General features: G+C 44.9%; 1 protein-coding gene across 3 annotated transcripts in view; it reads left to right on the top strand.

Annotated features, from left to right (window-relative positions):
* lmx1bb (LIM homeobox transcription factor 1, beta b) overlaps nucleotides 1-20933 on the top strand; it is a gene marked incomplete at both ends in the record, with an annotated part of 60956 nt that extends 40023 nt beyond the window's left edge. For 2 of the 3 annotated variants that reach the window (XM_083644998.1, XM_083644996.1), the window contains 6 exons: nucleotides 13912-14144; nucleotides 16503-16678; nucleotides 17519-17596; nucleotides 18001-18067; nucleotides 19388-19549; nucleotides 20776-20933. In XM_083644998.1, coding sequence (XP_083501124.1) covers nucleotides 13912-14144; nucleotides 16503-16678; nucleotides 17519-17596; nucleotides 18001-18067; nucleotides 19388-19549; nucleotides 20776-20933 — 874 coding nt within the window. Of the gene's footprint in view, nucleotides 1-13911; nucleotides 14145-16502; nucleotides 16679-17518; nucleotides 17597-18000; nucleotides 18101-19387; nucleotides 19550-20775 lie in introns of all 3 variants that reach the window. The other variant, XM_083644997.1, reaches the window with a different exon arrangement.
* Nucleotides 20934-25358: the final 4425 nt, after the last annotated feature.

Below are 25358 nucleotides of genomic sequence, written 5' to 3'. Positions count from 1 at the left end.
TTGTCCATCCTGAAGAGAATTTAAGTTTTTAAATTGAGATATTTATTAACCCTGTTTAATGAATGAATCCTACCATAGTCCTTCAAACACCACCATCTTCTGACTATAAGGCCAAATCCCCCTCAGCCATATCTGATGTTGTAGTTGTTGCTAAATGTGATGAATATTGTGACTGTGCATGCCATGCACTATTTGTTGTTGGTGGTGGTGCCCTTCCCCCCAACAATCTCCTTTTATAAAATAGCCAATTTTCTTGGCTATTTTAATTTTTCCTCTCTCGTTTTGGTTTCTTTGCTAGCGAATGACGTTATCTGTATGTGTGTGTGTGTGTGTGTGTGTGTGGGGGGGGGGGGGGGGGGGGTTTCTTTAAATTATATTATAAATTGGATAAATACGTTTAAAAGGCCAGATGATAATGAAAGACAGACTAGACCAAAACACATACATCCTTACTGTAGGCTATAAGCTATTGTTTCTTATTGTCTGTCATGAGTAGTTATATAGCGTCCATGTAGGTATACATTAGTCTAAAATATCAAACATCAAACATATCACCAACCTTGCCTGCTGACTGCCAAGAGTCGGACTTAAGATAGACTGATAATATTAAGTCCAAAGACGAAGCTAGTCGGACTTAAGATAGACTGATAATATTAAGTCCAGAGACGAAACTAGTCAGACTTAAGATAGACTGATAATATTAAGTCCAAAGACGAGGCTAGTCAGACTTATGATAGACTGATACATGTAATATTAAGTCCAAAGACGAGGCTAGTCAGACTTAAGATAGACTGATAATGGTAAGTCCAAAGACGAGGCTAGTCAGACTTAAGATAGACTGATAATATTAAGTCCAAAGACGAGGCTAGTCAGACTTATGATAGACTGATACATGTAATATTAAGTCCAAAGACGAGGCTAGTCAGACTTAAGATAGACTGATAATATTAAGTCCAGAGACGAGGCTAGTCAGACTTAACACATTCACTGCCAGCCTTTTTTTTTTTACTGTAGGTAGGTTCTGCCAGAGGGTTTTTTTGAGGATTCTGGCTCATTTTACAAGAGCCGAGGATTATTTTCTGCTTGGACTTTGTGAACACAAAGTTCACAAAAGTACTAATAGAATGTGTGCTTTCTCTGTCTAAAAGAGTTAGTTTGTAGAGTTAGTAGTTATGTAGATATTAGCCGTTGAGTACAGCATGGTTTCAGCGTCTGAGAGTGAAAGCTGAGATAATCGCAGTTTTGTGAAATTCAATCAAACAGGCAGAACAGTCACTTTAACCATTTATTTTTGGCATCAGTGAGAGATCAGACATCTAAACAATATAGTTCTGAACGCCCTCTCCTTCAAACTCCTCCCTCCGTGGGCGTGTCTGGTGGCTTTCAGCAGCGTTTGTCACAAGCGAGTGTTCTGCTGCTGCTGCTGCTGCTGCGAGTTTGAGCAGCCTCCCTCCCTGGCAGCGAGTGTGGATAGGGCTCACTTGTTTCTTGGGTTTGAGAGCTTTGATGAAGCTTTGTGCGATTCTAGGCTTTATGCTGCGTGTTTCAAAGTGTGTTTTCCACCCAGTCTATTTTTGGAATCCCCCACCGCCAGCTCCCAGCGCGATAATGCGCGAAAGTGAAAGCGTTTTCGCCAATCCATTTTACAGTAGAGAATGGTTTCCTCGCGCGTTACCCTACAGTTTTGGCTCTGCTTTTCCTAGTGTGGAGAGCACTGTCGCCACTTAGTGGGTCCGTGGAATGGGTTGTACACGTTCGCTGACTCCAATATTTTTATAGGAGACGTGGGGAGCGTTGATCCACGTCCCACCATCAAAAAAAATATATTTTTTTAAGCCGAGATATCTCGTCATTGGCAGTGAACCGTTGGATTCTGTAAGCCGAGATATCTCGTCAATGGCAGTGAACGTGTTAAGATAGACTGATAATATTAAGTCCAAAGACGAGGCTAGTCAGACTTAAGATAGACTGATAATATTAAGTCCAAAGACGAGGCTAGTCAGACTTAAGATAGACTGATAATATTAAGTCCAAAGACGAGGCTAGTCAGACTTAAGATAGACTGATAATATTAAGTCCAAAGACGAGGCTAGTCAGACTTAAGATAGACTGATAATATTAAGTCCAAAGACAAGGCTAGTCAGGCTTAAGGCCGCTGTGTTGGTAAAGACACAGAGAATCAAGGGCGCTGGCAAAGCAGGATCACAAACAAATGAATCCGGATCTTGTGAACAAGTCCTAAGTCCTGGTCGCCTCGCATTCTTCTCCCCCAAACTAATTTTGGGCTTAGACTGAATCTCCATTAGGTAAACAGAGCCTCTCTCATGGACCCAGCCTCCATCACAAAGATCTCCAGATCATCTCTGCCCATTAAGACCTGGGCAAACACTTTACTTCACACCGATACTAAAGATCGGCGGAAGACGGGGAGGGAAGGGGGGGGTCTCACAGAAGGGCTTTTTTCGCCTTCTTTCCCCCAGATTGTGTGTCTTTCTCCTTCGCTACCTATTAATCCACTATCTTTCAGCCCTGGTAAACTCCTCAAGATGGACATTGGCTGGTTCGGGGTGGAGAGGGGTCAAGCTCCATTGGCCTCTGCACGGAGCTGTGGAATTTTTCATTAGTGCACAGCTGGGTCACAAGTGGCTCCAAAGCCGTCTTAATATTGTGTAGGCCCACAGATTAGAGCTGAGAGAAGGAGCCCAACGCGTGATGCTCTCCACCAGACCCTGTCTTTGCATATTTGCAGACTTGTGCTTTAGAACACCTCATATTACTGTTTGTTTTATGTCTTAGACCCACAACCTCCGGGTCAACAGTAATTATAAAGTCCCTCCAATCCAAATGTTGTGTTTTAACCATTTCGCGCGCCGAATCTGAAAGAGATGAGCACATTTATTTTCTTACTGCGGAGCGAGTAAACTATCCCAGCCACTGGTTGAGACTCCTACTTTTTCCACTGCAATAGAACATTTATATTGCCGTTATTTCAATGAAAGATTTGCTATTGGATTGCCCGGACACCAGATCGTGGTTGTTTTCATTTCTCCAGAGGTGATGTAAGCACTATGACTCGTAGTGTACCCCCCCCCCCGCCACACACACACACACACACACACACACACACACACACACGCGCGCGCAATCTTAGAGCCCCTCTCATAAAAAAAATAGAAAATAAAAATACAGAAACGCTGTATCTGTGGACAGTTATAGGCAGCCATAGCTCCATAACATGTGATAGCCATTAGACGTATTGTAGCCATCACTCTCTCTGCTTCCCTGGCTCTCGCAGAAGCAGCAATCAGCGGCGATGTGCTGCGCGGAGCAGGCCCGAGCTCCTTAATGGCGGGCTCTGCTCCACCTCAGCTAGATTAGCTTGGAAGGGGCAGACGAAAGAGAGCGCCCGGGCGATAGAATTATTAAAAAATATAAAATGGGTGCAGAGGAATTTACAGTGGCTTTTAATGGGAGCTGCCCGGGCCTCTCTCTGTTCTCGACTCCGTGCTTTTAGAGAGTGCGTGTTGTAAAGATGTCACGTCTCCAGCAGAGATGGCCCTTGCAAACAGCTTGGCTTACTGGGGCCGGCCTAAGTGACAAGAGGCAGAGCCGAGGCACTTTATAACCGCCTTGTAATTCACAGTCTCCTCGTTTATTTGGTTAAGGATCAACCCGGGCCGCTCTGAAAACGGGTAAAGATATGCGGGACGAAAACCCAGAGAAAACCATACGTCGCCATTTCTCCTGATTTTCTCACTCGTTGCTCAGAGTGAGTGTGGCCCCGTATTGTTTGTTCTGGGGCTCGAAAGAAGTGAGTCTAAATGTGACGTTGCGTTCATTTTACATACTCCCGGACAGCAGCTGTCCAAACAGCATCATGTGTGCTTGCCTGCTTACTCCTCTATTTAGCTGTGTACTTAGCCTCCTCTGCTGCCCACTGTACTGTCCTTTCACCGTGCCGGCTTTGTTCTACCTGTGTGGCTCGGGGAGGCAAATTCTTTCCATCCAGCATGCAGAGAGGGAGGCTGTTCTGCAGAGAGGGAGGCTGTTTTCCTGGATCAGACTGAGACTCATTTAGCAGGTACATGTGAAGCAGAAGCAAGGGGGTCACGTGACGCTGCGACACCATCCTCGGCACGCGCCTGCTGCCTTTGGCATTTTGCACAAACACACGGTATTGTAGGGGGGGGGGGGGGGGGGGAACAGACCTTTGACTGACAACGCATCGTGTAGCAGAAGTACCCTATCTGGGCTTTACATCAGTATCAATATGACACAAATATTCCCATATCAAGCCTCTTGTTTGCATATGATATGCATATGATATCAACCTGAGCCACAGCAACTCCCACCTGTTAAATAGCACAGTGGCAATATAAAGCTGGAAGGTAGTCAAACGCGAACGCAAGATTTATTGACAATATTTGCATGTTTTATAAGGAGGATATTGATTTATATAGATCTGTTGGCGTATACACACGGCGATACGCTAAACTGTATTTCACCGCTTGGGCTAATCTGTAAAACACACAGCCACCGGAATGAGATCATTTGAATAACGACTTGCGGGTTAGGATTTCTTTGTGCAGCTGTGTGATACAGCGTTACTGTACCTAGATACGCCTGGCTGTCTGTCTGGGTGATACAGCGTTACTGTACCTAGATACGCCTGGCTGTCTGTCTCGTCTGAAGAGCTGCACATTCCAGCACAGAGCAGCTCATAGCCATAGAAATCAAGATGGCCGTGTTTGTTTTGACAGAAGGGGACGTGTGGGATAAGATGACCCAGGAAACCCTTAGGGCCAGGTATAGCCACTGATTTCCCCATTCAATATGATTCCGATACACAGGGTCCCGATTCGATTTGATCTCTGATTCAATACGATACAATTCGATATCGATATTTCAGTTACAATACCAATTTTGCTTGGATGTGAAAGAGATTATCAAAGAACTAATGCTGTAAATTGTAGAAGGAACCCTCTAAGTTGGTGCATTATTAAAAAAAATATTAATGTTTACAGCTGTTTACGAGATCTAAGAACCAAACCACGGGAGTCCACTGAGGTTAAAGCTTCAAGCATCCATGGGAAAAAGCATTATATTAAAAGATCAATATTGGGATTCATGAATCGATATCAGTTCCTTCAAATGAATATCGATTTGATATCAATATATATATATATTTTTTATCCCAGCCCCAGATAAGATGATCCTGGAAACCCTCCTTTAGTTCAGACTTCTGTCTTTTCACATGCACAGCGTGGTTCTATTGGACCACTAGTACAGTATGTGTGTTCTGTTTGTAATGTAGGGCAGGTGCACACACTAACACGCGTCTCCTCTGCTACTATCTTTGCCGTTTGTGCAATGCCAAGAGCAATCAGCTCGTCTCATTGGTCTCCGGTGAGCTCGCGGGCAGCCGGTTGCGGCGCGGGGAAACAAGCAGGAGCCCGTGGCCACAGCTCGGTGATGAAGACGGCGCCTTTGGGCCATTAGTGGTGTACACATCTCCCGTTAATGTGTTTTACTTTTACCTGCTGGGAGTTTAATTAAAAAACAAAGAGCCTCAATTTAAAGGCCATTATTATGCTAATGTAGTAAGCGCGGGATGGTGATTAAGCAGCTTTTAGAGCTGACTGGAGCCGGCCCTCGGGACCAGAAGGATGGCACTTTCTATTTGCCTTCATTACTTTCCATGAATCTGTGCTCCAAAGAGAAGTGCTGATACCATGAAACCGGGTCAGTTGCTGAGATCACTTATGCACACCGCACTATCGGTACCATTTCGTATACTGTACTTTTCAATATTGCACTCGGTGTCTTAACTGTTGAGGAAAGTTGGTTTTAATGTCCTTTTAATTAGTTCATTTTGTTTTAATTAATTAGAAACATGTTTAGGCTGATTGTGTTTACTTGTGTGTTATAATAATCCCATTCCATTGCATGTTATTATATCTGCTTTTACCTCAGCCCCATCTGCAAGCAATTAAACACTTGTATCAGCTCATTTCAGGATGCTATTTTTAGAGCAGTGTGGTCAGCGTGCAAGGTGTGCCGTATCTAGAGAGGACAGCAGGGCCAGAGCTACATAGCAAAGTAATTTTCATAATGTCGGGATGAAGTTGAAAAGGTTTCGCCTTCATTCATCTGGATGTAGTGAAACATCTGGCCATCAAATGTTTTTCCTCTTTAGCTTGCATCCACACTTACTGAAGCTATTGATGCTGTTGCTCTGAGCCAATTTCACATAAGGTGTGTCAGGGAGCTTAGAAGGGACTGTTAAACAGCTGAGGACATCTGCTGCCTCTTTTCCAGACAACAAGCAGATATTGGATTTATAAGGTTCCACCTGAGATTTTGGACAACAATGAGTTCATTGTGGAATATAGTTCTATAAACAGCTCTACTTTAAAGGTGCTACTGATAACATTCAACGTTGATAACATTCTAGATGTTGCACTCCCCCTCCCCCCTTCCACTGCATTCACATCACAACATGGCTGTTGCTCGGAAACAGAACCTACTACAGTATAGTCTTGTTTAGGCCTATGGCCTGTAGATTCAAGAATTAAAAAAAAATATCAACAACCTCAGAAATGCTACACAGACATAAACAGAACATTCATTTCGGACCCGTCAACATTTTTATATATTTAGGCTAAGTGATACTTTTATTCCATACCTTTCTAAAATCTCAGTGGATGTATCATCGATTGATTTATTGTTATTATTATTACTATTACTATTCTTCTTCTTATTGTTGTTGTTGTTGTTGTTGTTGTTATTATTTAAAAGAAATCCAAAAATTATTCGTCTACATAAAAAATATATCAATAGGACATTTAAATTGGGTTAAAATGGGTAAAATTGAAATTATTATTTTTTATATTTCGGGAAAACATCCTCTATTTCAAAAGCAGACCAAACTTTCAAATCTGAAGCTGACGATGAGTTGGGAGTGTAGCAGACAGACGGCCAGCAGCAGAGGAAAGACAGATCGGAGACGTAGCATGCAGTAAATCAGGAAGTATCAAGCGCGCGCGCTTGACCGATTGCTCCACATGCCCTGGGTTCTGCCCGGAGGCCTTTGTCTGACCTGCCTCGCAGGCCTTCGTGTGATTGGCTGACCTGCCTCGCAGGCCTCATGTGATTGGCTGACCTGTCTCGCAGGCCTCATGTGATTGGCATGGCCACAGGTTTCCTGCCCCAACACCACAGCCCATCTTCAAAGTAATAGCTTACAGCTGCTGCCTGGATAATCCTCATCCCCTCTGTCTTTGAAGGGATGCGGTGACATAATAGCCCGGCCTATTCTTCCCTAAATTGTTATGGTATTGCTCTGAGTGTTGTTCAATAGCGCAGGGGAGTAGGTGAGACTGTTGCACGTGTTGCTAAATGTAGCATGATTATCAAGCGCCATAAGCATCTCCATACCCCCCCTTCCCGCCCGCCCTTACCCGGCGTTCATTCTTCGGGCTCTCTCTTTTATCCCACCCAGTCTTCCTGATCCTTATCACTATGGCAGAAGCATTAAATGTAATGTCTGTAGAGGGGAAATCATTGGCACCATGTGGCGAAAGCTTAAGATGTTGTCACACTTTAAGTTGCCTATAATCTGTTCAAAGGGATGGTGCATACTTCTCCCAAAGTGCCATGAAAGAGGGGGAAAGAGAGACCAGGAGAGAGACCCAAAGTCTCTCAGCTGCACTTGGCTCAGCTGAAGTGTTCATCAGACGAAATCACTGCCGGTCCAACAGCTTGGTCTTCTTAATAATGCTATTTTTTATTTATTTATTTATTTTTTACTAAAAACACAACAGCCTTTACAAGCCTCAGCGGTGTGATGCGATCTGTCAAGCAGAGGCAGAGAGATTCTCTCCGAGACGACCATCGATAACGTAGGAGGGAACAGACGAGGGGATTACGTGGACATAGGATTAAACAGAAGGACATAATGATTCCTTTGGGAGAGAGCTATGTGCTGAGATGGGCACCTTTTTTCCTCATTTATGAGTGTGGTTCTGGGGAGGCCCGGGTGGTTCTGGGGAGGCCCGGGTCAATATTGACACTTCTCTGCTTGAGATGTGCTCATTGATCCACTCAGGAGGGTCTCCTCACTTGATCTGTGCGCTCAGGTGTGGGAGGAGGCAAGCGAGAGACGGGACATGAGTTTGGTGGTCTCTCCTTTAGTGGCTCGCTCTCTCTCCCTCTCTGTCCCCTCCCTACCTCCCTCTCTCTCTCTCTCTCTCTCTCTCTCTCTCTCTCTCTCTCTCTCCCCCTCTCTCCCTGTCCTTTATAAACAGACAAGCGTAGGTGCTGATCACCCCAATGTTGACCTGCTCCTGCGTCAGTGGGAGTCGTATTACTCCGAGCGGTTGAAATGCTGAGGGCCCAGGAAAGTGGATTTGAAGGCGATACACGCCTTTGCGCGATGGGTCACTGGGATCAAGTAGAATAGCAGAGGCGCAGACTGGTATATGATCACCTAAATCACATTAAGTCAGATTCCAGTCACAACTACAGCTCCTTCATCTCGTCTCTGATGTCCCAGCAGATCTTTACGGAGAGAGCTTACACCACAATCTAGCCTCCTTTTCGGGGCTAATGCCATCCCCGGATGCCAGCAGAGCCCCCCGTGTTGTTGATCTGCTTATTAGGTGGTGATTTTTGATATATTATGTACAGTATATAAATATATAAATGCATAATCATTTACACCTTCTCCCCCTGTCTTCTGCTGGCATGCTGGCCCAATGGCCTGGGCCTCAATGCACTAATCAGGTAATGTTAGGGAGGTTGAATGGCGTGCCTCCCCCTGGTCAGCCTTCACTGCTCACACAGCGGTGTTGTTTTAAAGAGCATTCTTTAGCAGCTGAACTTGGAAAGGTATTAAAGTAGGATTAGGCTCCTCCACAATCCACTGCTTGTGTCATTCAGGGAGTTGTGTTCTGCTCTCCCCACTGCCACCTCCCCACTCCTCCTCTGTTTGATTGTGGCGAGCCGCGGGAGTGGGACTGACTGTGCCTTTTCAAAGGAGAGGGGTAGGGTTAAATCCCTAGTCCACTGCTCCCTGCTAATTCTCCTTGTTCCTTAGAGAAGGATTTACTTCTGCTGCCAGCTTCTCAAAGGCCCTCTCTGCCCATCCGAAAAGTCGCCGTTGCCTTCCTGGGGAGGTGTGGTTGCCATAGAAGGGGCGTCATGCATGGCTATTCCATCTGAACCCCGCTGAGAATGGGGAGCGGGGACTGAAAACAGGCCGAAAGTCCGGATTAGAGCCGAGGACAAAAGCAGGACAGGAAGATTCCAGAAGGCACGAATGGGAATTACAGCGGCAAAAATAATGCAAAGTGACAGAGAGGGGAAATAGAAAAATAATGGCTTACAAGATTAGACTCGGCGAAGGAAAAGGAAGAAAGGAAACCGGGGGCTTGAATGAGAATGTTTTCATCTGGATGAGAAGATTTGAGAGAGGCGCTTGTAGGTGAATGCGGAATCCTGGACATATCAAAACCATGCTAACAAGTCATTTCCTCCGCTTCTTTTTGGGGTCTCTTTCTTAGGCTAAGCCCGCCAGTCATTAGCTAAACATTAGAGTTAGAGCTGGGAACTATCTTGACAGATTCATCACCTCCTTTTCCCCCGATCCCAGCATGCAACAGGCTAATCCCTTTGAAAATTGGAAACAATTGTGGTCCTTGAATCTTCCGTTTATCTTTAGAGGTACGAGTCGATGAGAGGTTATTATTATTATTATTATTATTATTTTCTGAGTGTTCTTAACAGTCTTGATAGTTTCTCAGTGAGCAAAGTTGGTGAATTGTTTAGAAGATAAATCCAGGTTGGCAGGTCACTTAAACACGAAGCCCGCTTGTTTGAGAAACATGCCAAAATTTCCTTTTCAAGGGATTATCCTTGAGCTTTTTCCATAGTTGAATAATAATCTTCTTAACTTATTGTAATAAGATTCAAGATTAAAGGATTTTATTAACCCCGCGAGTGCCAGTTTTTGATATCTCTGTTGTTTTGCTGTTGCACGAGAGTGAAAAACAAAATAAGGCGCTAGAGCTGCTGTTTGCTGTGTCGGGGATTAACGGTCGTTGCTATTTCTTTCATTATAAGCGATGAACACGATCTAGAAGCGGGTAAAATTACCTATCAATTTGTTGCGATGTAATTAAGATAGCGAATGTGAAATTGAACAATGGAAATTGGACTTATACCAATGCTGTGCTGATAACGATCTGCTGGGCAGAAAGCAGAGCAATTATTTTAGGAAGCTGTAGCACGGGCGGCAACAAAAACCACACTAACTTGTTTCCGCCATTGCATACAGCTGCGGGAGTGAGCTGCGTGCCATACACACACACACACACACACATACACATGCACACGCACACAACACATGCACACCATATCAGTACTCAATCAGCACCTACAACGATATTACCATAACAAAACCATCCTCGTATTTACACATTATATTCATCACTATCGCTCATCCCTGTGTCCCGAACCAGCAGATGATGTCAATTGCTGCTCTCTCTCTCTCTGCCTCCCTGCCTGCCTGCCCGCCTGCCCTGCACAATGAAATAGATGTTCACCACAAACAGATAGGCGGCTGCCAGCTGTCTTCCAGACCAGGGCAAACAAAGAGGCCACTAATAAATCCAGCTTTACGGCTGGACAAGATCAACCACACGCCCCGACTTCTTGCTCACATTTAATGTGGCTTCTTCTGAACAACAAGAGGAGGAATTAAATGCCTCTCAGCCACCAATAAAACAATGCAAACATCTTCCTCACAGGAGATAAAAGAAGATGGAGGTGTTGTCTGGGAAATGGTGAGATAGAGGCGGCGGAGTAGAGCCAGGCATAATATTAGACTGTAAGATGAGATATGAACAGACCACAAGGCAGCCCCAGTAGTGAGAGATGAATCATCATCATCAGCACTCAGATAGGCTGTCTGTCTGATGGCTGGAAGACAACACGCCATCGCCCAAGCAATTGTAGTTTCTCAATAACGGGGGGGGGGGGGGGGGGGGGCCTATAATTGTAGAATCTCCACGTGAATTTGAAAACAAATGTTGGTTCATTTGAAAACGTCCCACAAATGAAAACAACATTGTTATGTATAGGCAACTAACAGTTGGTTATGTTTAGGCAACTAAAACAACTTGGTTAAGGATGGTTTGGGTTACGGTTAAAAACGGGACGTGTCGGAAGGCTCTCGGCTGAAAGATGAGGAAGTCACTCATACATCAATGCCACGCCTGTGGACCAACATTGCAATGTCACAATTGTGTTGAGAGACTGGGCTGGTGTAGAATATATGGATCTGAAAGAAGTGGTAAGCAGAGGACTTGATTGGCATCATCAGGGTTTTGGCTGAATCTCAGTGCTTTCATTAAGCAGAACAAAATGACCCATCTTCTCTTTCAGCTGGGTGAGAGAGAGTGTATGTGTCTCTTTCAGCTGTGTGTGTGTGTGTGTGTGTGTGTGTGTGTGTGTGTGTGTGTGTGTGTGTGTGTGTGTGTGTGTGTGTGTGCGTGTGCGTGTGAGAGAGAGAGAGGGAGGGTATGGGTCTCTTTCAGCTGTGTGTGAGAGAGAGAGAGGGAGGGTATGGGTCTCTTTCAGCTGTGTGTGTGAGAGAGGGTCTGGGTCTCTTTCAGCTGTGTGTGAGAGAGGGTCTGGGTCTCTTTCAGCTGTGTGTGTGAGAGAGGGTCTGGGTCTCTTTCAGCTGTGTGTGAGAGAGGGTCTGGGTCTCTTTCAGCTGTGTGAGAGAGAGTGTATGGGTCTCTTTCAGCTGTGTGTGAGAGAGGGTCTGGGTCTCTTTCAGCTGTTTGTGAGAGAGGGTATGGGTCTCTTTCAGCTGTGTGAGAGAGAGGGTCTGGGTCTCTTTCAGCTGTGTGAGAGAGAGAGGGTCTGGGTCTCTTTCAGCTGTGTGAGAGAGAGAGGGTCTGGGTCTCTTTCAGCTGTGTGAGAGAGAGGGTATGGGTCTCTTTCAGCTGTGTGAGAGAGAGGGTCTGGGTCTCTTTCAGCTGTGTGAGAGAGAGAGGGTCTGGGTCTCTTTCAGCTGTGTGAGAGAGGGTCTGGGTCTCTTTCAGCTGTGAGAGAGAGGGTATGGGTCTCTTTCAGCTGTGTGAGAGAGGGTATGGGTCTCTTTCAGCTGTGTGAGAGAGATAGGGTCTGGGTCTCTTTCAGCTGTGTGAGAGAGAGGGAGGGTCTGGGTCTCTTTCAGCTGTGTGAGAGAGAGGGTCTGGGTCTCTTTCGGCTGTGTGTGTGTGAGAGAGGGAGGGTCTGGGTCTCTTTCAGCTGTGTGAGAGAGAGAGGGTCTGGGTCTCTTTCAGCTGTGTGAGAGAGAGGGAGGGTCTGGGTCTCTTTCAGCTGTGTGAGAGAGAGAGGGTCTGGGTCTCTTTCAGCTGTGTGAGAGAGAGGGTCTGGGTGCCCATGACTGAACAGGGTTGGGATGATGCAGGGCTGGGTCCACCCTAGACATTTTAACAGATGAGCTACTGTCAAAGGAATCACCTCCTTGGCTGCCCACAGGATCAGCCGGCCAACTTGACTCTTAATCAAAACCCCCTGATGGACAAGTCAAGGGGGGAAAACGACAAAGCCACACATCTAGGAAAGGACTACAGCTAGCTAGGTCGGGGCAATATGGACCAAAAAGCATATCTCACTATTTTTAAGCTGAATGGCCATATATATATATATATATATATATATATATATATATATATATATATATATATATATATATATATACTGTATATATAGTATATATATATCTCAGTATTTTCTATGAAGGGGGCTAAATGTTCAGCTTTTACAGTGAAAGCCACATGTGAGATGTATGGCTGGGCGATACGGACAGAATCAAATATCACAATATTTTTTGACCAAATACCTCGATATCGATATTGCCACAATATTGTAGGGATGACTATTGGTGCTCTCACAAAATATTTACACAATGAGTAATGTGGTGGATATAATGACTAAGTGGATAAAGGCAAATAATAGAACACTAGAACAGTCTGGTAAGTTCATAAAATGATATCACTTTACTGTAATGCAGCCTTTAAAACCAGGAAAAGACAACACTTACGCCATATCGCCATATATAAAATCTAAGACGATATCTAATCTCATATCACAATATATATATATTTTTTATATATCTAATTTTCAATTTTCTGAACAAAGCACAGACAAGACAAACGAACACACTCAGACACAGGAAAAGAAAAGAAAAAATAACATACATATATTATCAACATTCGATATTACAATGTGATTACCAGCCACATAAGGTGCTTAAGTGCTTGTGAGAGACATTGTGTCCGGGATCCCACGCAAGGGGTCCATGAGAAACCAGCCAGGCGAGTCACCCATCACCCCTAACCTCGTCGAGTCGAGTCGAAGGTAGGCTAGAAACGGGTCCCAAATGGTTGAAAACTTTTTAAGTGAATTGGTCTTCAGGAACCTATATAACAGAGGTCATGTCCGTCAACCACAGTTGGAAAGAAGGTGAAGAGGACTTTCATTCCTTCAAAATGATTTATTTTGGTAAAATTGTCCCGTGTCAGAGACTGTTGCACGGAGATGGCGAAAATCTCATATCACAATATTGAAGTGGGAAAAACTGTCAAATTCCCCCAAACTACTGTATCTCTGAACTATCTCTTTAAACAAATCACACACATTTAGGCTATTCTATGTGATCTCCTTTTGATAACAAATAATAACTAATGTAATATGTTTTCACTTCCATTCACTGAGCCTCCCCTGAAACTGCTTGGAGCCCCCCTGGGGAGGGAGGCCCGCCTCCCACATTGAAAACCTCTGATGTAACTCGTTACTTTGTCCTCACTACAACTCCATATGGTCGTTTTTCCATAGGTTGTTTGCGACCAAGTGCAGTGGATGCATGGAGAAGATCGCCCCCACGGAGTTTGTGATGCGCGCTCTGGAGTGCGTCTACCACCTGAACTGCTTCTGCTGCTGCGTGTGCGAGCGGCAGCTGAGGAAAGGCGACGAGTTTGTCCTGAAGGAGGGTCAGCTGCTCTGCAAGGTGGACTACGAGAGGGAGAAGGACCTGCTCAGCTCCGTCAGCCCCGATGACTCAGACTCAGGTGAGCTCTCTGCCCTCTCTCACACAGGAGTCAGAACCACACGGTGGTGCTACCATGGTGTGGCACCAGGGTGTTGTATTCTCTATGCTGTATTACCGCTACAGTGCGAGCCCCCATAGAAGTCCTCCGTCATGGATCTATACTCATCTGGGTTACTTGCAAGATAGAGCTGCAATGATTAATCGATTCATGTCAACTATTAAATTAATCTGCAGCTATTTTGTTAATCAACTAATCGGTTTGAGTAATTAAAAGAAAATCGAAATTCTCTGATTCCAGCTTCTTAATGAGAATATTTTCTGGTTTCTTTACTCCTCTAGGACAGTAAACGGAAAATATTGTTGGGGTTGTGGATAAAACCAGGCATTTGAGGATGTCATCTTGGGCTTCGGGCAACACTGATCGACATTTTTCACCGTTTTCTGTCATTTTAGAGACTAAACAACGATTCGATTAAACGAGAAAATAATCGACAGATTAATCGCCATTGAAAATAATCGTTCATTGCAGCCCTATTGTCACACACAACATGTGTATGTCATTCAACTGGTTCCTGGCTCATTCATTTTTTGGTGGGAATTTCCCCTACACACACACACAGAGCAATGTGGAGGAGTAGCTTGCTGCAGTCCAGGCAGTAAAAGAGTGGGACTTCTAAAGTTGGCTCCATCTGCGGCGTTTTGATGGCTGATTTTGTAGTATTCTAATTTGGGCCGGCAGCGTCGAGGTTTATGATATACAGTAGGAAGTGGAAACAGCACCAGAGCCAAGCCGAAGCCACCCTGTCTTAATGGCTATCCATGCGTGGGCAGGATCTGGTGCTGGAAAGAATGAAATCAGTGTATCATGGTGAGTGACAGAGGGATTTGGGGCCTTTCTGCAGCAAGCCAAGCTGCCCCTCCGCTCTTATCAGCTGGAGTGTTCCTCGCCTATAGCCCCGCCCCCTCCACACACACAACGAGGCATCTCGCCAAGCCCCACTGTTCACTCCCATCTGGCTCACATTTAAACACGCACAAAAGGGAATTTGTCAAATGCATCTGTGCCTGTGTCAACTTTTGTCAACTCATGGGAATATTTGCTTTGCTTCCCTCGCTCGTTCGCTTGTGTCCCGTGTCAGTGTATCACAGAGGCACGTCTTTTGTTTGCGCGGCTCCCAAATCCAAGATGGGGGGGGGGGGGGGGGGGGGGGGGGGGAATGTTGACATGAACAGAGGTTAACCTCGGCATGTGGCAGATGAAATGTAGGTTTCTTAGTGGAGAAAATGTCGAGACATATCAGAACCAGATGACACGAGACACTGAGCCGTCATCTCCTCGCAGTCGCTAGAGCCCCACATCATTAGGCTTCATTAACAGTGCTGCTGGTTCTGATTTGGGAATGCTGCTCTTCAGTCTCGCAGGCCGCAGATTGAAGGATACTTACTGTTTGGTTTTTTTTGTATTTACTTCATTTTTTCACGTTTAGATGGTCCTTTGGCCTGAGGGACATTGTAAAAGAGGATGAGGAAATAATCAACCCTATAATTCATTCATTTACCATTAATGGTGGCTGAATTTCACTGATATTTTGTATGGCTTTTACGAGAAAACCAACAATGTATTCAAGTTTGGTTTGTTTTTGTACTGCTCTCAGTACAAAGAAATCCATGAACATCACATCAAATATGATAATTATTCTTTTAAGTAATGAATTGCTCTGGGCCAGTATTGAAGATGTTATTATTTTTTGTGCGATAGCTGAACACACTTTGTGATTTTAATGTAACATCTCAGAAATCGAACAAAGCCAATATATCACATCGTTTTAATGGCATATTGTAGGATAGAGCCATAAAAAATCAACAGATTTTACTACCCAAAAGTGTAATATCCTGCTATAGACGGTAAAAATGAAGCAATCCATTATAGAAGTTGTCACTATATGAGGTCTGAAATAGAGAGAGAGAAAAAAATCACATCTTGTATGTATCTTGTGGTGCCTTTTCATGTTGTACTAGATATAGTATTCCTTATCAAAGATTGATTTTGTGTAAATCAGCCAAAGCTGAGAGCAATCAGTTATAAGTGACACAGTGTCCAGTTCAATGACAAATGTGCATATTTCATTGTACTCTCCTAGCAAACGCCACAGACTTCTGTAAGCCTAATCGCGCATGTGGCCTATTCTTTTTGTAACAAATTGATAACAAAGTATCAAAAACACATGTGTCTCCTTTGATTATGCACTTGTGGTGTCTGAATCTCCTGGAATAAGGGAAGAACGAAAATATATTTATCAGCAGACTGTCACTGACTAAAGGGGTGTAGTCAGTTCAAACCCACGCTGATGGTGTAGAAAAATGACTCTCTCTGCAGAGAAAAGTGACGATGAGGAGTTGGACATCAAGCCGGAGAAAGGCGTAGGAGGCCAGGGGAAGGGCGATGATGGGAAGGATCCCAGGAGGCCCAAAAGACCACGCACCATCCTGACCACTCAGCAGAGACGGGCCTTCAAAGCCTCCTTTGAGGTGTCCTCCAAACCCTGCAGAAAGGTAAGACTAGCTGCAACAATTATCGTTTCTTTAGTCTTCTATGACAGTAAACTGATTATCTTTGGGTTGTGGACTGCCAGGACAAAAGAAGACATTTGAGGATGTCATCTTGGGCTTTGGAGGAAAAGTGATAGACATTTTTCACCATTTTGAGACATTTTATAAACCAAACGACGAATCGATTAGTCGAGAAAATAATTTAGATGAATCAATCATGAAAATACTCGTTGCAGTTGCAGCCCTACTTATATGATCATGTCGACGTGTGGCGAGGCAACAACACATTTTACACGTTGGATAGACATCGCTGCCTCCTCTTCTGTTCTGAACACTGAATCTTCTATCCGCGGGCCGGGTGTGTGTGTGTGTGTGTGCTGGGCGTAATGGACACATGGCGATTTAAATGCACACCACGAGCCCTACAGTAGTTTCGCAAATAAAATTCTCAAATTCAAAAAAGTCTCCCCCACCTCACAGTTGCGCTTTGAAGTGGCAAGCAGCACTCTGGTCTGTGTTAACTGAGGTAGTGGTGTAACGCAGTCCGCCTGCACCAAATGACATACTGAGAGAGGAGAAGTGCCTGTATAGACCTATAGGCCCTGAAAAACACGCTCTGCTACCCGCTGCAAGGCTTTGAAGAGGCAATAAGCAAGGAGGTCCAAAAAAGACCACTGCATTAATTCAACATTCATTTGGAATCAAAGCAAATGAAAAGAGGCAAAGTGCCCATTTGGACCGGCGCCAGTTATGTAAAGGACACAAACGATTTCAATGTGCTGTGAAGTGTTGTTGTTGTCTTCCTTGTCTGACGCTGGGAGTCTTTTGTCTGGGTGTCTTCAGGTGAGGGAGACGCTGGCCGCAGAGACGGGACTCAGCGTCCGGGTGGTTCAGGTGTGGTTCCAGAACCAGAGAGCTAAGGTGAGCGTTACTGTAATAACACCACCACTTCACACGCATTAATCCTGTTTTTATTTAGCCATTTGTGTCGAGACACAACAGCCTAGTTCCATCTCCCGTTCGCAGGGAGAGGAATCCAACTCATAAATCACGACAACTATGTGTGTATTAAACTTATCGCCGCATTCCTCTCACAAAAGTAAAGTTAAAGTGCAAGGGGCTGCAAATCTACCTCACCCGTACGTTGTCTACGCCCTCCTCTCTTCCGATGATTATCTGTGAAGAGCTTTGATATTGGACGATGAAGTGCAGTTTTATGCAGTTCATTCAAGGGTGAACAGCGAGGAGCATCCTTTTCAAATTAAGGAGAGTGCATGTTAGTTTTGGGAGTTCCTCTCCTCCTCACAGCTTTCACTCCTTTTCAGATGAAGAAGTTGGCAAGAAGACAGCAGCAACAACAAGAACAACAGAATTCTCAAAGGCTTGGCCAAGGTACGACCAACTCTGCACACGACACAATAGAGGATCCTTTGTCTCAATACTGTTTCGCAGTGCAATTATTTTAAATACATTTGATATATTATTTATGTATATTTTACATGTCACAACTATGAGGTGAGGGGTTCCCGCGCGGTGCACGGCTCACAATTGCTCACCAGTTGAGCAGGCGAGCGAGCACGCTAGAAATGACCGCGCGAAGCGCACAATATCTCTAGTATATTTAATTTATATATTTCCCCCCACATTTTTCTAAATTATACATATATCTTACGTTATACAAGTACTTTGAAGCGTACTCGTAAGTGTAAATGTCTGCATCAGGCCAATCAGATGCTGTAAATGATTAGTTCTATTTGTTCACTGCTAAACTGGAACATCATTGGAAACATTGAATCACGGTGGGGTTTCTCACACTGTGTGCTGCTGTTAAAGCCCTAGTTATTACTATGAGCTGCGTGTCTTTACTGTAGCCAGGTAGTTTAGTTTAATTACTCCAGGGTGGAGATGTACCAGAGTTCACACATTCGCCGTGTAGTAAACAGCGAATAATACATCAGAAGTACGTCACTGCGTAAACAAGAGCGCGCTGCACATCAAAAGTACGAGTTGGGAAAACTTTTGGAAGCCAAGCGGAATGAATGGCAGACATCATTTCACAAGGCCTCACCACTGCAAAGGAAAGTGCAGGGGGTTGGGCTGCAGTGACGAAGCCACAAGGCCTGTGTGTCCCACTCACCACTCACTGAGCCAAGAGCAGTGTTTTTGAAGACTCGCTCTGGGCCACACTAAAGAGTTGGCTGTGGAAATACTAATAGACAGACACACACAGGCAAACCCAGGTAGTCGCAGTGCATAGCTAACTCGCAAAACAACAGTCTCGCCTGATGCGTTAGCATTACAAAGCTATTCATTATTACCAGTTTGCAGTCTAGCCAACAGCTAAGACAGCCAAGTATGTAAAGATCACCACGGCTAATACTGTTATGATGACAGGGTCAGAAAAATCCAGAACTACAGACATTTACATTCAGTTTAGATTGCGATGATCTAAGATTACCTGCTTTGGATGAGAATCTGCCAAGTAAGGGGGACGAGACTATACCACGCTGTCATGATCCATGTCATGGTTTTCCCCCCACTTCTCCCCATCTCCTCTGTGTGCATCCATTGTGCTTCACCGCAATTTACATTCTGCACACTCATCCCACTCTACGACCCGAATAAAACAAGTTTTGCGTTTTCTTCTCTCCCGCGCGGTGTTTCCCCCGCGTGCTCTCGCCTCGTCTCGTCTCGCCGGCCCGCCCCCTGCAGAGGTGATGTCCAATCGGATGGAGGGGATGATGAGCTCCTTCACGCCGCTGGCCCCGCCACAGCAGCAGCTGGTCGCCATGGATCAGAACGGCTACAGCACAGACCCCTTCCAACAGGGGCTCACCCCCCCACAGATGCCCGGAGACCACATGAACCCATATGGTGAGCATCCCACCACCTCCACCTACCCCCCATTCCCCAGCTCCAAAAACACACGCACATGCCTGTCCCTTGATCAACCTCATGGCTCCTCAGTGTGGGACATGTGTTCAGGCCGCAGCCCCCCTGATCTAAAGCCGATCACAGAGAGTACGAGCAGCTTCCCCTCCTCCCACATGAGATAACACAAGCGTACTCGTAAGACGTCGGGTTTTGATGTTCATTTTCAAATCAAATATGGTTTTAACCCCCAACCCCCAACCCCCCCCTTCCCCACACACACACACACACACACACACACACACACACACACACACACACACACACACACACACACACACACACACACACACACACACACACACACACACACACACACACACACACACACACACACACACACACACTTCTGAGGCACTGTTATTTTACACGATGGCTGCCAATGGTGGTAAAAGCATGCGGTCATTGTGGATAGTTTGTAATAAACGCTGATCAGAATATTGAGTGAGGCTTGTGTGAAATGACGTATCCCAATGGAAACAAACTGTGTTTGATTTCTGTGCGACTCAGCGAGGGATTCTGATGCAAACGAGGAGGGAAAGATCAGTCAATCAAGCGTTCGTCTACAGGATGTAACTGGAAGAGCACATTTCTGAGTGCTGTCCTCGACAAGTCCCAGAGGGACCATTTCCTGAAGTTCATAGCTCCCTTATAATTTGCTTCCATTTAGTTCTTCTCGGTGGTAAGAACCCAAATCCCCGGTCTCATCACTCTCCTTTTGGTTTGGGGAAAAGAACAATATTGGCCAAGGCATTAAAAGATATGTCTCATCACAGTGTCCCCATTTTGTGCAACACTATCATTAAGATCCAGAGTGTAATAAAGTTAACTATTCCCTCCAGAGAAATAACGCGTTGAGGTTTTATGAAAGGCGTAAACAGTTGCTATTAACCAGATCTGTTAGGAGGATTACATGCTCCCTCATAGACCGCAATTGTCCCAGGGAGGCTAGCAAAAAGTGAGCTTTGATGATCCAAAACAGTTTTCACAATTGTGATGACACACAATAGCAATTGCTCAAAGTGACTATTAGTAATTATAATTTCGCAACACCGTCGTAAATCTCGGATACCAGATTGCTTGCCGATGGCAGCCGACGCAGCATTCTTGTGGTTGTGAACGCTACTCTCCCAAACCGCGACTGCTATTTCCAAATCCTCTCTCCACAGGTAACGACTCTGTATTCCACGACATAGACAGTGACACATCTTTAACCAGCCTCAGTGACTGCTTCATGGCGTCGTCAGAAGTCAACTCCATGCAAGCCCGCGTGGGGAACCCCATCGACCGGCTCTACTCCATGCAGAACTCGTACTTCGCCTCATGAAAGAGTGCCAACACCAGCACGGAAAATAAACTGCCCATCTCAACGTGACGCCGGATGGCCAGGAGTTTCTACACTAATATGGACATGACAGAAGAAACGACTTCTTGCTGGCAGTAGCTCCTGGTTATGTGCGGGAAGCTTACTCAAAGATAGTAAAAAAAAACACTGTTGTAGAACAGTGGAAGATTCCGGGGGAAAAGACTTCAATATTGTTAGACATTATTTGGTAGCATTGCTTATCTGTCACAGGAGATATTACTCCCTTTCTTTGTTCACTTAAAGAAAATGAGTCGATATTGAAGCCACTGATCACACAGTCTCAAAACCAAATAACAGTGAGTTTATACAGTGCATGATCAATTGTAAACTAAATCTTTTGTAAGCCCCCCTGGTTAAGATGTGGTGTTTGGACTGTTTCTTCTCTACACTACATGGGTTTCCATGTTCAGCGTTAGCATTTTGATCACTTTCAATAGGTTTAGATATTGTGTCGATAGTAAATAGGTGCAGCATGTCTGCAAGAGTGACTGTAAATTTGTGTATGTATGAGAGTTTGCGTGTGAGACAGAATTGTTTAGAGGAGAAAAAAAAAGGCGGAGAATTTGGTGGACAAGTAGGATCAGTGAAGTGTAAATACTTTCCCCAGGCAAATTGGATGTGCATGTTAAAAATGGAAAACATTCTATTTATTTAACTATAACAGGCTCTTGAAGGTACATATTAAAACTGAAAAGCTTTATTTAAAAAAGGAGAACGTTTTTTTTTTTGTCGAGCAATTAGCGAGTACATGAGTATCACGACTCATCTGTATGCCTTTTCAATATGAAGATTAACCCTTTTGTTTTTGTTTTCAGCCAAGCTGTAAATGAGCAATGTGCTATTTATTTCGTACAGACCAGAAACCTTTCCATGTCATTGTCATAATGTGCATTCTCAACATGTTAAAGTTGCTAAATGACCAAAGTTGACTGGTTTGATGAATAAACAATGTCTTTCTCCTGATAACATTCAATAAATGCCATTCAGTGATCATTCATATGTCAACATTTCGAATCCCACGAGAAGTTCCTCCTATCACCCACAGTGACCGTGAATGATGACAACAAGCATTTGTATTATGCAAATATTCTGAACTGGGTTTTGCATCAGGAGGACTGCAGTTTAGCATTTGCGGTGAAATTGCAACCATCTCCCTTTCAGTCACCTAAGTTGCTCTTCTGTGTCTGAGGTGTCAAGACACTTGTAGCCGATCCAACGTGTGACTTGTCGCTGAAGGTATGAGGCAGTTGTTGTAGCAGAAGCAGGCACGTGTAGCAGCGAGGGTGAGAAGTAGGAGGAAAGTTCAGATGACATACCAACCCAGCTGCATGACTGGAGTGCAGGCCACGCCCCTCACCTCGGGGGCCTGTCGGGCGGCCGCTTGGATGTACCATCTGGGTGCTCCTTCATCCCTGTGACAGCTCCTCAATGTGGCCAGGCAAGCTTACATGTACCTCACCCCACCCTGCAGCAGCACCTACCTACACCCCAGCAGCACCTACACCCCACCCTGCAGCAGCACCTACCTACACCCCAGCAGCACCTACACCCCACCCTGCAGCAGCACCTACACCCCACCCTGCAGCAGCACCTACCTACACCCCAGCAGCACCCAGCACAGCATCTCCACCAGAGCTCTCTCTCTCTTATCCAACTTTACCTGCTGAACATGGCTATGTTCCCTTAAAGGATAAATTCACCCAAAAATGAAAATACAGTAATCTACAAAGCATTCATGGAGTTTTCCGTTACAGCATTCTCCTAAACAATTAAAGTGAATGGTCTGTTTAAAACGTGTAAAAAAAAAAAAACCTGTTCGTCTGGCGTAATCCAAGTCTCCCGAAGCCCTGAAATGCCAAGTTGACTTGAAAAGATGTAATTTACGGTAGGCTACGTTTAAAAGTTGGTCGCCATTCACTGCAATTGTTTAGGAGAATGCTGGAACTCTGTTTCCCTGGAAAACTCCACGAATGTCTTGTGGACTAAAAAACCTCCCCCGACCTTCCACCGGCACGGGGGTGAGTAGATAATGACAGAATTTTCTTTTTTGGCTGAACTTATCCTTTAACCTCCCACACAAAAACATGCTATGAAGTTTGAAATGCTGCCAGCAACGGCTTACAATCATTAAGCTTGTCATGTGACAATACAGCCAAATGGTACATTTAAGAATGTTCTGTGTTACAATTAGTTTATATTCATGACAGTTTTTTTTTTAACAATCTTGACAGCTATTCCTGGACAGAAAGAGAACATGAAATTGGAAAATGCTGGGAGGGTTGAGAGTTGAACTGCTCCACTGGTGTGGCAGTGTGATATATATCTCTACTATCAACTCTTGGATCTGACAGCCAGGTGTTGGAAGGAAGGTTAGACTGCCATTTATCTTCACTTGTCAGGCTGCTAGTATCCTTACCCCTGGCCCTGAAGGAGCATGCAGTGACATCATCTTAGTCTCATACCTTATTGGATGACCTGTCTGCGTATGCTTTACCCCAGCCAATCACAAACCGTCATTTTTGACTTTGCTGTGTTGGTTTGCTTTCCTCATTACCAGATGATCTGCGTTATGCTTTGCTAAATTTGCATAGAAATGTATATACATGATATTTAACTCAATGTCTAAGCCAGCGGTTCCCACCTTTTCTGACTCATGGCCCACTTGAAAATGTAAAAAACATGTGCGGCCCAAATCCGACTGTAAACAGTACGGAGGCCAAAGCACTTTTTATTTGAACGATAAAAGGAGCTGTCCATCAGCACCACACAGAAATCAGAAACTAAAAGTGAGGGGCTGTCTGCAATAGGCTAATTAATGAATAATTGACTCCAAATTAAATAACATCATTGATTCAACAATGGGGAAATGCATTCTTATACATAATAATATCCTGCCCGTAATGTTTTGTAAAATGATTTGGCGGCCCACTTGCAATACCTTCGCGGCCCACAGGTTGGGAATGGTTGGTCTAAGCCAAATTCAAGTCTAAACTGTGTGTGTGTGTGTGTGTGTGTGTGTGTGTGTGAGTGTGTGTGTGTGTGTGTGTGTGTGTGTGTGCGTGCATGTGTGTGTGTGTGCATGTATGTGTGCGTGCATGTATGTGTGTGTGTGTGTGTGTGTGTGTGCATGTGTGCGTGTGTGTGCGTGCATGCGTGCTTGCGTGTGTCTATGAATAAGGCCGACGATGACAGCACGCAGGTTCAGGTGATGGCTCTAGTGTGTGTGGATTACAGTGTGAAAGACTCAGTAAACAGAGGTGACAATGAGCTCCATTTACAGTCAACATGGATGGAAGCTGCCATGCACACGCTGTGTTTGCCCTGGATAGATAGTACGATTGGTGAGGACCTCTCCCTCCTCAGGTCAGGCCAGGTGAGCCAACAGAGAGGTGTTCAGGTGTAGAGGAAGACAGAGAGGCCTGCCACTAGCATTGTAGTGAGAATGTGACCCTTCATCAAACCCTTCAAAAGGGCGTCCGGGTAGATTCCCTGCCTACCAACACGAGAGTAGCAGGTTCAAGGCCCTGTGTTACCTCCGGCTTGGTCGGGCATCCATACAGGCACAATTGGCTGTTTCTGCATGTGGGAAGTTGGATTAAGGGTATGCATCCTGGTCACTGCACTAGCACCTCCTCTGGTCGGTAGGGGCGCCTGTTCAGGGGAGAGGGGAACTGGGGGGAATAGCATGATCCTCCCACGCGCTATACGTCCTGCCGGGGAAACTCCTCGCTGTCAGGTGAAAAGAAGCGGCTGGCGACTGCACATGTGGCGGAGGAAGCATGTGCTAGTCTACAGCTCTCCCCAGATCGGCAGAGGGGGTGGAGCAACGACCGGGACAGCAGGGGAAATTGGCCAAGTACAATTGGGGAGAAAATGTGGGGGAAATCTGAAAGAACTTGAAAAAAAAAAAGTAAAAAAAATATCTCGCATGGTATTTTTGTGAAAGACATTTTTGTGAAAGGCATCTCTGTTAAAAACTATACACTGTTCTAATTGTTAGCGCATTAGAGGTCTGCTATCATTATTGCTATCATCAACAACGCCCAAGGGTCTAGTTTCACAAGTCTGAGCGTATCTAATTTTGTCCAAACTGTCCAACATTTACCTTTCTCCACCCAGGCTCTGCACTGCAACCCAATCGCCTGAAGAAAATGTCGGCATTGTATGTTTCTGCAATCCACGGATACGTAGCCTACACGTAAATATGAAACTAAACGTCGGCCTTTCACGTTTCTAAAACGTGGCATTTATGTTTCTGCAAACCTACCAACTCAATGTAAATTTTGAAACAAAACAGCAGTTAATTTAAATCTTTCTGCCTTTCCAACGTGAGACGCAAATACAACTTTGGTTATGTTTATTCAACTCAAACAACTTGGTTAAGGT

This window comes from Poromitra crassiceps (assembly GCF_964638095.1).
Source record: "Poromitra crassiceps genome assembly, chromosome: 10".
Taxonomy (NCBI): domain Eukaryota; kingdom Metazoa; phylum Chordata; class Actinopteri; order Beryciformes; family Melamphaidae; genus Poromitra; species Poromitra crassiceps.
This window is presented reverse-complemented; position numbering and strand designations above follow the sequence as displayed.